The sequence below is a fragment of the Bos grunniens genome, chromosome 12 (assembly GCF_055505025.1).
Source record: "Bos grunniens cultivar Pamir isolate PY7600 chromosome 12, Bosgru_T2T1.0, whole genome shotgun sequence".
Classification (NCBI taxonomy): domain Eukaryota; kingdom Metazoa; phylum Chordata; class Mammalia; order Artiodactyla; family Bovidae; genus Bos; species Bos grunniens.
Genome location: NC_141176.1, coordinates 83,902,730 through 83,915,103, shown reverse-complemented (window position 1 = coordinate 83,915,103; position 12,374 = coordinate 83,902,730). Strand labels below are relative to the sequence as shown.

The window sequence follows — 12,374 nt, the reverse complement described above, 5'->3', positions numbered from 1 at the left end:
CTGTCCCCACTAATCAGCATCCAGCCTCTTTGGATGACGTTGTGTGTCTGATCAGATGGGCCCGGATGAAGCTGATGGAGGCATCCTTTGCTCCTCCTTATCCTTCTCACCCTGGATGTGATCGCAAGTGGTCCACAATGATGAGATTCTTGACAAGGCAGGGGAGAGCATGTTCTTCCCCAGTGGTGGGAAGAGGCTTAGCGATCGAGAGTAGGTCATGGAACTGATACCAAGGCTGAATGGGGAGGGCCCCTCAGGCACCTGCAGGCTGTGATCTGGACTGTGTAGATGGATGTGAGCTCACAGCTGGGGGCTGTGACTACGCAGGACAGCACCAACTGCCAGAGGGCACTGTATCCCACTTTGGCTGCGAGCCCCTCAGCCTGGGCACCGCCTCGTTGCCCAGCTGCCTCCACACAGCATGTCGGCTGAGTCTCTGTCATCAGCCATTGTTTGGGCCTATGGCGCTAAGGGCCGAATGGGAGTGAACACTGCACCCTGGCTTTGAGCCCATCTGAAATGAATGAGGAAGGGACTTCCCTGGTGGCCCAGTGGCAAGACTCCTTGCGGGGGTTGGGGGTGTGCGGGTTTGGTTCCTGGTTGGGGAACTAGCCCCTCAATGCTGCAGTTAAGAGTTTCCATGCTGGGATTCCCTCGTAGCTCAGTTGGTAAAGAATCCGCTTGCAGTGCAGGAGACCCTGGTTCGATTCCTGGGTTGGGAAGATCCGCTAGAGAAGGGACAGGCTACCCACTCCAGTATTCTTGGCCTTCCCTGGTGGCTCAGCTGGTGAAGAATCTGCCTGCAATGTGGGAGACCTGGGTTCGATCCCTGGGCTGAGAAGATCCCCTGGAGAAGGGAAAGGCTACCCACTCCAGTAGTCCATGGGGTCGAAAAGAGTCAGACACAACTGAGTGACTTTCACTTCACTTCACGCCGAAACTAAAGATCCCACATGCCATGACCAAGATGGAAGATCCCAAGTGCTGCACCTAAGACCAGGCACGGTCAAATAAGTAAATAAAAATAGATGTTTTAAAATATAACAAATGAGGAAGATCTAGGGCAGCACATGAGATCAACTGAGAGGGAAACGGTGAGGGCCAGGGGAATGGGATATGTGACCCACAGCCAAGCATATTGACCCTCACCAAATTTTTCTGTATATAAACATGACTTTTTTTCTATTAAACTTTTTGTTTTATATTGAAGTGTAGCCAGTTAACAATGGTGTGATAGTTTCAGGTGAACAGCAAAGGGACTCGGGCATATCCATGTGTATCCCTTCTCCCCCAGACTCCCCTCCCATCCAGGCTGCTGCATACCATTAGGGAGTTTGGAATGGACAAGTACATAATGCTTTATTTAAAATGGATAACCAGCAAGCATCTACTTTAAGCACAAGGACCATCACCAAATTGACCTGAATGTGAAGAAAGTATAGCAAAAACAGTCTTCCTTCTACAGGGGAAGTTCCAGACTCTTAAGCAGCTGATAATGAAGGTCATAGCCTAGCCTGGATCTTTCGTTTAACGAATGCTGATGGTGTGGTAAGCACCTTGCAGATAGCAGCGCACTTCATCCTATGGAAAGGGAGGTCCATGACTCTCCCTGGCTGATAGATGACGGTGGAGACAGGGAGGTGACACAATCAGATGGTCAGGGGTGGCGTCCGAAACTTAAATGGGCTGGATGGAGTTGCGTCCTCTCTGGCTTCTGTGATCGCCACAAGCCTGGCCCCCAGGGTCATCAGAGCTCACCACTATGCCCCCCCGCCCAGCATGCTCTCCTACCGGTCTGTGGACATCCGCAAGAGTTTGCAGCTGGAAGAGCTGCTGGCCAGGGAGCAGTTGGAGTACACCATCGAGGAGGAGGTGGCCAAGCAGACCATCCGCATGTGGCTGAAGAAGTGCCTGAAGCGCATCCGAGCCGTGAGTGAGCCAGACCTGTGGGCCTTCACCTCCTCCTCTTGGAGGAGGAGGCAGCCAGGAGGGGGGAGGAAGAGGAGGCGAAAGAAGGGGAGGAGGGGGCACAGAGGGGAGGAGGGGTTGGGGGAGAAAGAGGGGGAGGGGAGGAGGAGGGGGAGGAGAGGAGAGGAAGGATTCAAAGGAAAGAACTTTGGAAAGAGGAGGGGGAGGGGTGGGGGGAAGGGAGGAGGAGGGGAGAGGGGAGGGGGAGGAAGAGGAGCAGAAAGAAGGGGAGGAGGAGTTGGGGTAGGAGAAGGAAGAAGGGGAGGAGGGGCCAGGGGAGGAGGGGGAGGATTCAAAGGAAAGAACTTTGGAAAGAGGAGGGGGAGGAGGAAGGGAGGAGTGAGGCAGAGTGTCCAAAGGAAAGGGCTCCCACAGTACCTGGATTAGATCCTTCTGTGATCACCTTATGGACCTTCAACCAGGTCACCCGGATCCATTCACAGTGATTGAAACCCTAGTTCTGGCCCAGAGTCAGCCATCCCCTCTTGAGCAGAGTCCGTAAGAAGTTTCCATTGAATCACATCTTTATAACACAGGATGAATATTTAAAAAGCAGTTTATGGATATTAAAATATTTACGATCGCCTTTTACGAAACGCAGGTGTTCACAATGCCAACAATCTCTACGTGTCTGAATGGCAATTGAATTGACAAAGCTACTTTTAAATTGCCCCTAAAAAGCCCAATGTATTGTTGACAGTGTTGTTTGATCTTTAGTTAAAGACCACCTCTCCCCAAAAGTTATGATCTGCTTCCTGAACTATAAGCTTTAAGATTCTCTAATTCATAAATTAATGAATGTATACTGTGTTGAGTGTGTTTGCAGTCAGCTCTTCTATTTGGTCTTTTGACCTATGCTTGGAAATGGCAACCCACTCCAGTACTTTTGCCTGGAAAATCCCATGGATGGAGGAGCCTGGCAGGCTACCAGTCCATGGGGTCGCAAAGAGTCAGACATGACTGAGTGACTTCACTTTCACTTTCACATACAGGGGGTGGAAAAAATCAAATGAACCAGTAAACATTTATACAGAACAAATTTCTATCTTATTTCTAAGAACATCAACTGCAAAGTGTATCTATTGGAGGAGAAAAGGTCCCCAGAGAAATGGACCAGTCCAGCCTCGTATAGCAAGGCAGCTGTGACAGACGCCCCCCCACACACACTTCTAAGTCCGCTCAGTGTTCCCCACCCCACACCCCATCAGCCCTGCTAAGTCAGGGATCACGTCTGCCCCCCGCAGACCCTGTTAGGGCACAGGCATTGCTGACTGTCTCCCAGACCGTCCTGGCCTCAATGTGTGCCAGGACAGGTTGGCCCGCTGCAACCAGAGCAACTAGAACACAGCAAGGGTTTCTCTCAACCGCCCAGGTGTCCTGCTTCTTACAACTTAGAGGAAAGGAGCGAGCTACGTTGGCTTAGTGAGCATAGAATAAGAAAAGAAGGGGAAAAAAATAGAAACTCATGTTAATGATCTATAAATCCTCTTATACAAAGATGGGCTTGATAAAGGACAGAAATGGTATGGACCTAACAGAAGCAGAAGATATTAAGAAGAGATGGCAAGAGTACACAGAACTGTACAAAAAAGATCTTCACAACCCAGATAATCACGATGGTGTGATCACTGACCTAGAGCCAGACATCCTGGAATGTGAAGTCAAGTGGGCCTTAGAAAGCATCACTACGAACAAAGCTAGTGGAGGTGATGGAATTCCAGTTGAACTATTCCAAATCCTGAAAGATGATGCTGTGAAAGTGCTGCACTCAATATGCCAGCAAATTTGGAAAACTCAGCAGTGGCCACAGGACTGGAAAAGGTCAGTTTTCATTCCAATCCCAAAGAAAGGCAATGCCAAAGAATGCTCAAACTACCGCACAATTGCACTCATCTCACATGCTAGTAAAGTAATGCTCAAAATTCTCCAAGCCAGGCTTCAGCAATATGTGAACCGTGAACTTCCTGATGTTCAAGCTGGTTTTAGAAAAGGCAGAGGAACCAGAGATCAAATTGCCAACATCCGCTGGATCATGGAAAAAGCAAGAGAGTTCCAAAAAAGCATCTATTTCTGCTTTATTGACTATGCCAAAGCCTTTGACTGTGTGGATCACAATAAACTGTGGAAAATTCTGAGAGAGATGGGAATACCAGACCACCTGATCTGCCTCTTGAGAAATCTGTATGCAGGTCAGGAAGCAACAGTTAGAACTGGACATGGAACAACAGACTGGTTCCAAATAGGAAAAGGAGTTCGTCAAGGCTGTATATTGTCACCCTGCTTATTTAACTTATATGCAGAGTACATCATGAGAAACGCTGGACTGGAAGAAACACAAGCTGGAATCAAGATTGCTGGGAGAAATAACAATAACCTCAGATATGCAGATGACACCACCCTTATGGCAGAAAGTGAAGAGGAACTCAAAAGCCTCTTGATGAAAGTGAAAGTGGAGAGTAAAAAAGTTGGCTTAAAGCTCAACATTCAGAAAACGAAGATCATGGCATCCGGTCCCATCACTTCATGGCAAATAGATGGGGAAACAGTGGAAACAGTGTCAGACTTTATTTTTCTGGGCTCCAAAATCACTGCAGATGGTGATTGCAGCCATGAAATTAAAAGGCGCTTACTCCTTGGAAGGAAAGTTATGACCAACCTAGATAGCATATTCAAAAGCAGAGACATTACTTTGCCAACAAAGGTTCGTCTAGTCAAGGCTATGGTTTTTCCTGTGGTCATGTATGGATGTGAGAGTTGGACTGTGAAGAAGGCTGAGCACCGAAGAATTGATTCTTTTGAACTGTGGTGTTGGAGAAGACTCTTGAGAGCCCCTTGGACTGCAAGGAGATCCCACCAGTCCATTCTGAAGGAGATCAGCCCTGGGATTTCTTTGGAAGGAATGATGCTAAAGCTGAAACTCCAGTACTTCGGCCACCTCATGCGAAGGGTTGACTCATTGGAAAAGACTGATGCTGGGAGGGATTGGGGGCAGGAGGAGAAGGGGATGACAGAGGATGAGATGGCTGGATGGCGTCACTGACTCGATGGACATGAGTCTCAGTGAACTCCGGGAGTTGGTGATGGACAGGGAGGCCTGGCGTGCTGCGATTCATGGGGTCGCAAAAAGTCGGACACGGCTGGGCGACTGATCTGATCTGATCTGATCTGATAGGGAACTGTATTCAATATTGTGTAATAACGTATAAGGGGCAAATACCTGAAAAAGAGAGTGTGTATGTGTGTGTATGCTGCTACGTGCTAAGTCGCTTTAGTGTGTCCTACTCTTTGTGACCCCATGGACTGTAGCCATCCAGGTTCCTCTGTCCTTGGGATTTCCCAGGCAAGAATACTGGAGTGGGTTGCCGTTTTCTCCTCTAGGGGATCTTCCTGACCCAGGAATCAAACCCACCTCTCCCGCATTGCAGGCAGATTCTTTACCATCTGAGCCACCAGGGATATGGCTGGGCTGTACACCTGAAACTTAGATGATATTATAAATTGACTATATTTCAATTAAAACTTGTTTAAAGAGAAGGAAAAACAATTCTGTTTAAAATAAAACTTACATGGTAGTATCAGTGAACATAAGGATTGTTATGCAAATGAACACTCCAAGCCCTCCTCTAAAGCTGTCTGATACCCATCAGGGAAAACCCCTTATTTGGAAGCTCTTAAGTGGTCACCAGGCTTCCCTGGTGGCTCAGATGGTAAAGCATCTGCCTGCAATGTGGGAGACCCAGGTTCGATCTGGGGGTCCAGAAGATCCCCTGGAGAAGGAAATGGCAACCCACTGCAGTACTCTTGCCTGGAAAATGCCATGGACAGAGGAGCCTGGTAGGTAGGCTACAGCCCATGGGGTCACAAAGAGTTGGACATGACTGAGCGACTTCCCTTTCTTTCTTTCCTTCTTTCTTTCTATTTTTCTTTCAAGTGGTCACCCTGCAGGCAGGTCCTTTGGAGAGAGGAGAGAGGAAGACTTGAATGGTGGGGGCAGGGGATATTGGGCTGACTTTCCCATTCCTGAAAGAAGGATCCTGTCTCCATAGAAACAGCAGCAGTCCTGTAGCATCATCATCAGCCTGAAGCAGAGCCAACAGCAGGAGTTGAAGCGGATCCTCAACCCGCCCAGCATCGAGACCACGCAGCCCAGCGAAGACCTGAAGACCAACAGTCAGGACAACAGTGTGCAACCCGAGGTATGGGCAGGGGGTGTCTGTCACCCACGGAGTTCACGAAACAGGAGCTGGTGCCATTCACGTAGTCGTCTCACACAAGTGATGCTATTTCTAACAGGAAGTTAAGTTGATAAAAAACAGCAACAGCAACTGAAACATGTTGATCCAGTTTATGTTTATGTCCTGTCACCCCTGAATCTGTGGCACTTATTTCAAAAGATTCTGATTTGTATGGATACCAAAAAATAAAAAACAACAGGAACGCTCTAAATTTAATAATCCTGTTGATATTTGTCTAAAGAGTTAACATCATGTCTGTAAGGGTTTGAGTCCAGCCATGGCCCATGACTTAGGAGAATATGGTTTGCCTAGTTCTGCCCTCAAATTTTTCTCCTCCTCACCAAGTCCTAGAAACTTGCAGTCAAGTGAGCAAAAGGTTTGCAGTTGGCCTTCAGCCTCCTTAAACAGACTCATCGAGGATTAGTCCTCCTTTTGTTGGGCATCAGAAGAGCATATGGAAATCGGGGAGGCTTAGCTTAAGGACCTTCTGTGTACTGGGGCTCAGCCTAGCTTCATTTCCAGCCTCCATCTGCACATCCATAAAACAGCTCAGCGTCACCAGCCTCCTGGAGAGCGTGTGAGTGAGAAGCAGCTGGCAGGAGGCCCGGGCCTTGTGAGGCTTTCAATGTGAAACAAGTGGAGCTGGTCCAGCGTCCTGATGTGTAGTGACACAGTCAGGGCCGGCGACAGACACTGAAGCCTGGGGCTCCGTGGCTGAGCAGGATCTGCCGAGGGGCCTCTTGCGCCACAGCCCTGTTTTGGGTGGATTCACATGTCATTGGCTCCCCCCGACCCCCAGCCAGTAGGCATCATGGGTCACTGAGACTTGGCCTAGGACGGTCAACACAGGGGACAACGTGGGGCATCTACAGTGGCCCTGCCACCTGTCTGCCTCGAGAGTGGCCAGTAGTGTGGGGCTGGCAAAGCAGGGAGGTGATGCTGGCCAAGCACTCTGGTTTGGGGTTAAAAAACTCAAGAGGGAACGCGGAGGAGAGGTGAGGACCCCAGTACTGATAGGGAAGGAAAAGATGCTGGTAAAGCAGAGACTGGGTGAGATGCGTGGAGGAGATCCGAGCACTTCTCCTTGACCTCAGTCTTAGTTGATGGAAGTCTCGTTCTCCTCTGGGGCTCATCCCAGAGCTTCGTCTGCTGAGGATTCATCTGGAAACTCTAGGCGCTGACCCCCAGGTTGGCAAGCATGGGCTGCCCCCAAAGCAGGCCATCCCTGCTGCTCCCAGTTCTTCCTGGAAGCCCTTCCCTGCTGTCCTGGTGCATGGCAGTGCCCCCAGGAGTGAGGGGCATGGGGCTGTGAATGTGGAGGAATCCAGGAAGGATGCCCAAGAAAAGGGGCCACCTGTAAAGTCAGCTTTTCACCCTCACCATGTGCAGTGGTGACTTTGTCAAATTTTCCTTGACTCTTTTGCCCGTTGTTCACCCTTCCAGTCCTCCTGGTGGACACGATGGGTCCATACTGTTTTTTCCCACTTGACTTTCCTGTGGGGCTTTCTTCGTTTCTTAAACTGAAATGAGGGGCCAAGCCAGCGCACAGAGGAGGGTGGAGGAGACCACGTGGTGAGCGATAACCGCCTGACTCTCCCCCAACCCCCATCCCTACAGTCGAGCAGCCAGCAGCAACTCCTGAGCCCCACCCTCTCGGACCGGGGAGGGGGTCGCCAGGACGCGGCCGAGGCCGGGAAGCCCCAAAGGAAGTTCGGGCAGTGGCGCCTGCCCTCTGGTACGTATAGTAAGTCCTTTCTGCAGCAGTTGGCTCATCCGAAAGGTTATCGTTCAGTCACTCAGTCGTGTCTGACTCTTTGCGACCCCAATGGACTGCAGCATGCCAGGCTTCCCTATCCTTCACCTGGAGTTTGTTCAAACTCATGTCCATTGAGTCAGTGATGCCATCCAACCATCTCATCCTGTGTCGTCCCCTTTTCCTCATGCCCTCAGTCTTTCCCAGCATCAGGGTCTGAAGGGTATCAGTGCTGATGGTGTGTTTGGGGTCTTGAATTTCAAAATTCAGGTCCGCATCTAAAGTTATTTATAGCGACCTCCCTGGTGTTCCAGTGGCTAGGATTTCAAGTTTCATTGTAGGGGGCCTGGGTTCGATCCCTAGTTTGAAAGTAAGATCCCAGAAAGTCATGCAGTGCGGCCAAAAACAACAAAGAAGAATATATAGACAGTGAAATGATGAAAAATGTACTTCCCTCATCAGAAACATTTTCCTCAAAATGGCTTCTCTAAGTAGAACAATGTTAGCCCTTGTTTTCAGCTAATAGAGAAGGCAGCTCCTATTTTTTTTTAATCATTTTATTTATTTATTTATTAAGCTGAGCTGGGTCTTCCTTGCAGTGCGTAAGCTTCTCTAGTTGTGGCACATGGGCTTAGTTGCCCTGTGGCCTGTGGGATCTTATCTCCCAGGGCAGGGATCGAACCCTCATCTCCTGCATTGGAAGGCAGATTCTTAACCACTGGACCACCAAGGAAGTCTCAGCAGCCCCTATTAACAAAGCTATTACAACCACAACATAGAAAGATCAAGAGATTATCACCACAGGCTGCCAGTGCACATTCCAGACATCCCCTAACTTCGGTAACATTCGTTTACTCTAAGAGGGCGTAGGTGGGTCCATGTCACTCAGAAAAACATAGGGTTCTCAAAGAAGGAGCAAGAAAACTTATTTAGTGCAGTAGAATATGTTTCAGTACTTACTGTACGCCAATCGCTATCCTAACTGCCTCCCATCTGCTCCTTCATTTGATCCTCACAACCCTATTATTTTCCACGTTTTACTGATTCAGTGAGGGAGTTTTCTTCGAGAGCGGCATGGAAAACCAGGATGATCCCATTCGGGGCACGCAGAGTGAGAGGGAGAGCAGTGATCTTCCCAGTTCAGTGCTTTCTCTGTGGATAATTGAGCCCACAGGGACGTGGGGGCTTCTTACACTTGTCCAATGCCTCTTAACAGCAGAGAGGGGAGTCTTTCCTCCTGTTGTTGTTGTTTAGTTGTTAAATCACATCCGACTCTTTGCGATGCCATGGACTGTAGCCTGCCAGGCTCCTCTGTCCTTGGGATTCACCAGGCAAGAATACTGGAGTGGGTTGCCATGCCCTCCTCCAGGGGATCTTCCCCACCCAAGGATGGAACCCGCATCTCTTATGTCTCCTGCATGGCAGACGGGTTCTCTACCGCTAGCACCGCCTGGGAAGCCCCCATTATGAATATGCAGAATCCAGTGCTTGGAAAGGTTTCATACATGACATCTGTGGATGGGACTTGCTCGTGGAAGGCATGACTGATGGGACCATCAGGGTGTTTCAGGAATAGCTCGTGATGGGGCCGGGGTTGGGGGCAGGGGAATGGGGAACCACACCATGGTCCTCACGGGGCTTTTATTGATTCCACAGCACCAAAACCAATAAGCCACTCGGTGTCTTCGGTCAACTTACGGTTTGGAGGGCGGACCACAATGAAATCTGTCGTGTGCAAAATGAACCCCATGACGGACACCGCTTCCTGTGGCTCTGAGGTTAAGAAGTGGTGGACCCGGCAGCTGACCGTGGAGAGTGATGAAAGCGGAGATGACCTTCTGGACATTTAGGTGGAAGCCAGCGTGGATGAAAGTCCACTGGCCAAAACTGACTTCTGATGTGTGCTTTCATTGTCCAGTGAGCGATCCGTAATTCATGTATAATTTAAGGCTAACTTGTAACAAGATTTTTTAGAACTAATTTCTGGATCCTGCCATGGGAAAGCATAAAATTGGGTCCATCAAAGCTGTATTTGTGATGAGTTATTGCCACAAATTCAGGAGAATCAGCACGATGACAGTATCCATTATATTAGACACGATACTAATGCCAGATGTAGATCATTCAAAATTCCACACTGTCTATGTAAACTAAGGTATATATTCATGTATACTCCTATGCGTTATCACCACCCCCTCAAAGAGTGCTTAGCCCAAAACAGCTGATATTCATGGTACAGGAGGTATAGGTTTTAGTTTGTGTTTTTCCCACTTCTTCTAGAAATACTTTCCTGGGAGAATTTATTATTTATGATTGATCTGCAAAGGTCAGCACCGAGCTCATGCTAAAATGATAGTAGTTTTACAAACTACAGATTCTGAATTTTAAAAAGTCTGTTCTTTTTCTCATGTTATTTTTTAAAATCTGCACAAGCTATTTAGAGATCAGAACAAGTCAGTGTCTGTCCCTGGTCACTCAGTGGAACTGTGGCCTGGTCCCAAGAGAACTCTGTGTACAGGTATCAAGCAAAGAATTGGCCTGAAGAGCTGACTAATTTAAAACAAAGCTGTACATAGATCACTCAGGGGGAGCATGGTTACATGAGGATGTTGAGTTTCTTTAAAAGCCCTTTAATCACAGTTTAGCCAAAAAAAAAAGTAAAACTACATGATTCCGCTTAATTTAAAAATCTTCACATGTGTGATGTTATCCTTGGCTTCATCTGTTACCCAAGGTTGGTCCCTTTGGCCATAAATCAGCAAAGACATTATAAGTTGGCCGCAACACACCATTGCCGTGTTCAATTCAAAATGATGGCCTTGCTGAAACTTCCTTGGTGGTCCGATGGTTAAGAATCCGGCTTGCAATGCAGGGGACGTGGGTTTGATCCCTGGGAATCTAAGATCCCACGTGCTTGTGCATTGCAACTAAGACCCGATGGAGCCAAGTGGAAAAAAAAAAATTTTTTTAATGATGCCCTTGCTACCAGATTCTCCTGTAGAAATAATGGTACTGTCTGAAAGCTCGCTCTCAGCTCACAGTTTAGGTGTCTGACAGCTGAGCTGTATTTGTGTCACACATCAGCACTCCACGTCCTCTGGACGGAACCTTGGTTCTCTTACATCGTGTCAGCCAAGTGGAGGTGCGCCGGGGCCTGTGACTACACTATTTGGGATTGGAGATTTGCTGTTTAGATGACTTCAGTAGAGTGATGATCTCAGAATCCTTTGACCACCACCCCAGTCCCCAGGTTCTGTGTGACCTCTTTCTGTTTCTCTCTATGTAACATTCTTAAACTCGCCAAATATCACATTCCTTCTGTGTAACAAATGTGACATGGTGGTGACAGTCCATACAGCGTTTCTATGATTAATTGTGACAAGATAATGGACAATTAAAGTCAGTGCAGCCAAAAGGATTTTATTTCGTTTTTATGTTCACTTGGAGTTTCCTTTTTGTACATAAGAAAATAAATATTGGATTTGTAAAAGAATTTGCTCCGAGTTGATGATCATCTCTAAACCCTTTTCTTGTGTGTGGGCTTGCGGGGAGGGTAGGCTCAGGGCTTGGCTCGGGGCTTGGAGGTGGGGCCGCCAAGGAGCTGGCATTTTGCAAATTCTGAATATTCTGTCGATAATTAGTTGGCAAAAGCACTGTCCCTGGTATTCATTTCAGCTGAGTCCCTAAGCCAGAATGTTCCTTTCACATTAGTGCTTGTAAGGCTGAACGAACACCCTGTACCTTCCAAATTCACAACAGAGCAGAAAAGGAACTCAGGCGGCCAGGGCACGGGTCTGTGATAGCGCCGCATGCAAACAACGTGTTTCTCCTGTTGGCTCATTACGCTTGAGTGATACAGCCTCTTCGTCCAAAATGGCTGAGCCTTTCCTACAATGTTTGTAACTGATGCTCAGCAGAACATCATTGTTGTTCATTCTGCAGTGAGGGCAGAATAGCAATACACTTAAAGCTATAGCACCCTCCATTTGCAGTGAAGGGAAACAGCTACATGACCCCCCATGGAACTCAGAGCCAGCCTCTTCCTGAAGCCAGCAGTGTGGACAGTAAGCCAGAAGATAACATGCCCCACCCTGCTTTGAGATTTTTCATCAACTTATAAACAGGCCAGTTATGCAGATGGGAAAACGTGGACCACGGCGTCCCCTGGTCCTGAGGGAGGCCAGGCACTGACACTAATCCTGCCATCATGCCACCCACTGCCTCTAATTAAGGGACGCTGTGGGTTCTGGGGGTATCAGAAAGTGTCAGGGACAGAATGCTTGACGCAGGGACCCCCAGGGGCCAGACCACCCATGCATCGCACATATGGTGATTCAGGGAACTCGGAAGGAGGATGGAGAGAATGGCCAGACTGAGGCTATTCACTCTAATCTCAGTGGTGGGTCAACCACAACAGC

At 48.4% G+C, this 12,374-nt stretch overlaps 1 protein-coding gene across 2 annotated transcripts in view; it reads left to right on the top strand.

Annotated features, from left to right (window-relative positions):
* Positions 1 to 11,449, top strand: part of NALCN (sodium leak channel, non-selective) — a 307,320-nt gene extending 295,871 nt beyond the window's left edge. For both annotated transcript variants that reach the window (XM_086330519.1, XM_086330520.1), the window contains 4 exons: positions 1,779 to 1,929; positions 6,015 to 6,164; positions 7,821 to 7,938; positions 9,613 to 11,449. In XM_086330519.1, the coding sequence (XP_086186645.1) occupies positions 1,779 to 1,929; positions 6,015 to 6,164; positions 7,821 to 7,938; positions 9,613 to 9,806 (613 nt within the window). In that variant the 3' untranslated portion in view covers positions 9,807 to 11,449. The remainder of the gene's footprint in view (positions 1 to 1,778; positions 1,930 to 6,014; positions 6,165 to 7,820; positions 7,939 to 9,612) is intronic.
* The last annotated feature ends 925 nt before the right edge of the window (positions 11,450 to 12,374 follow it).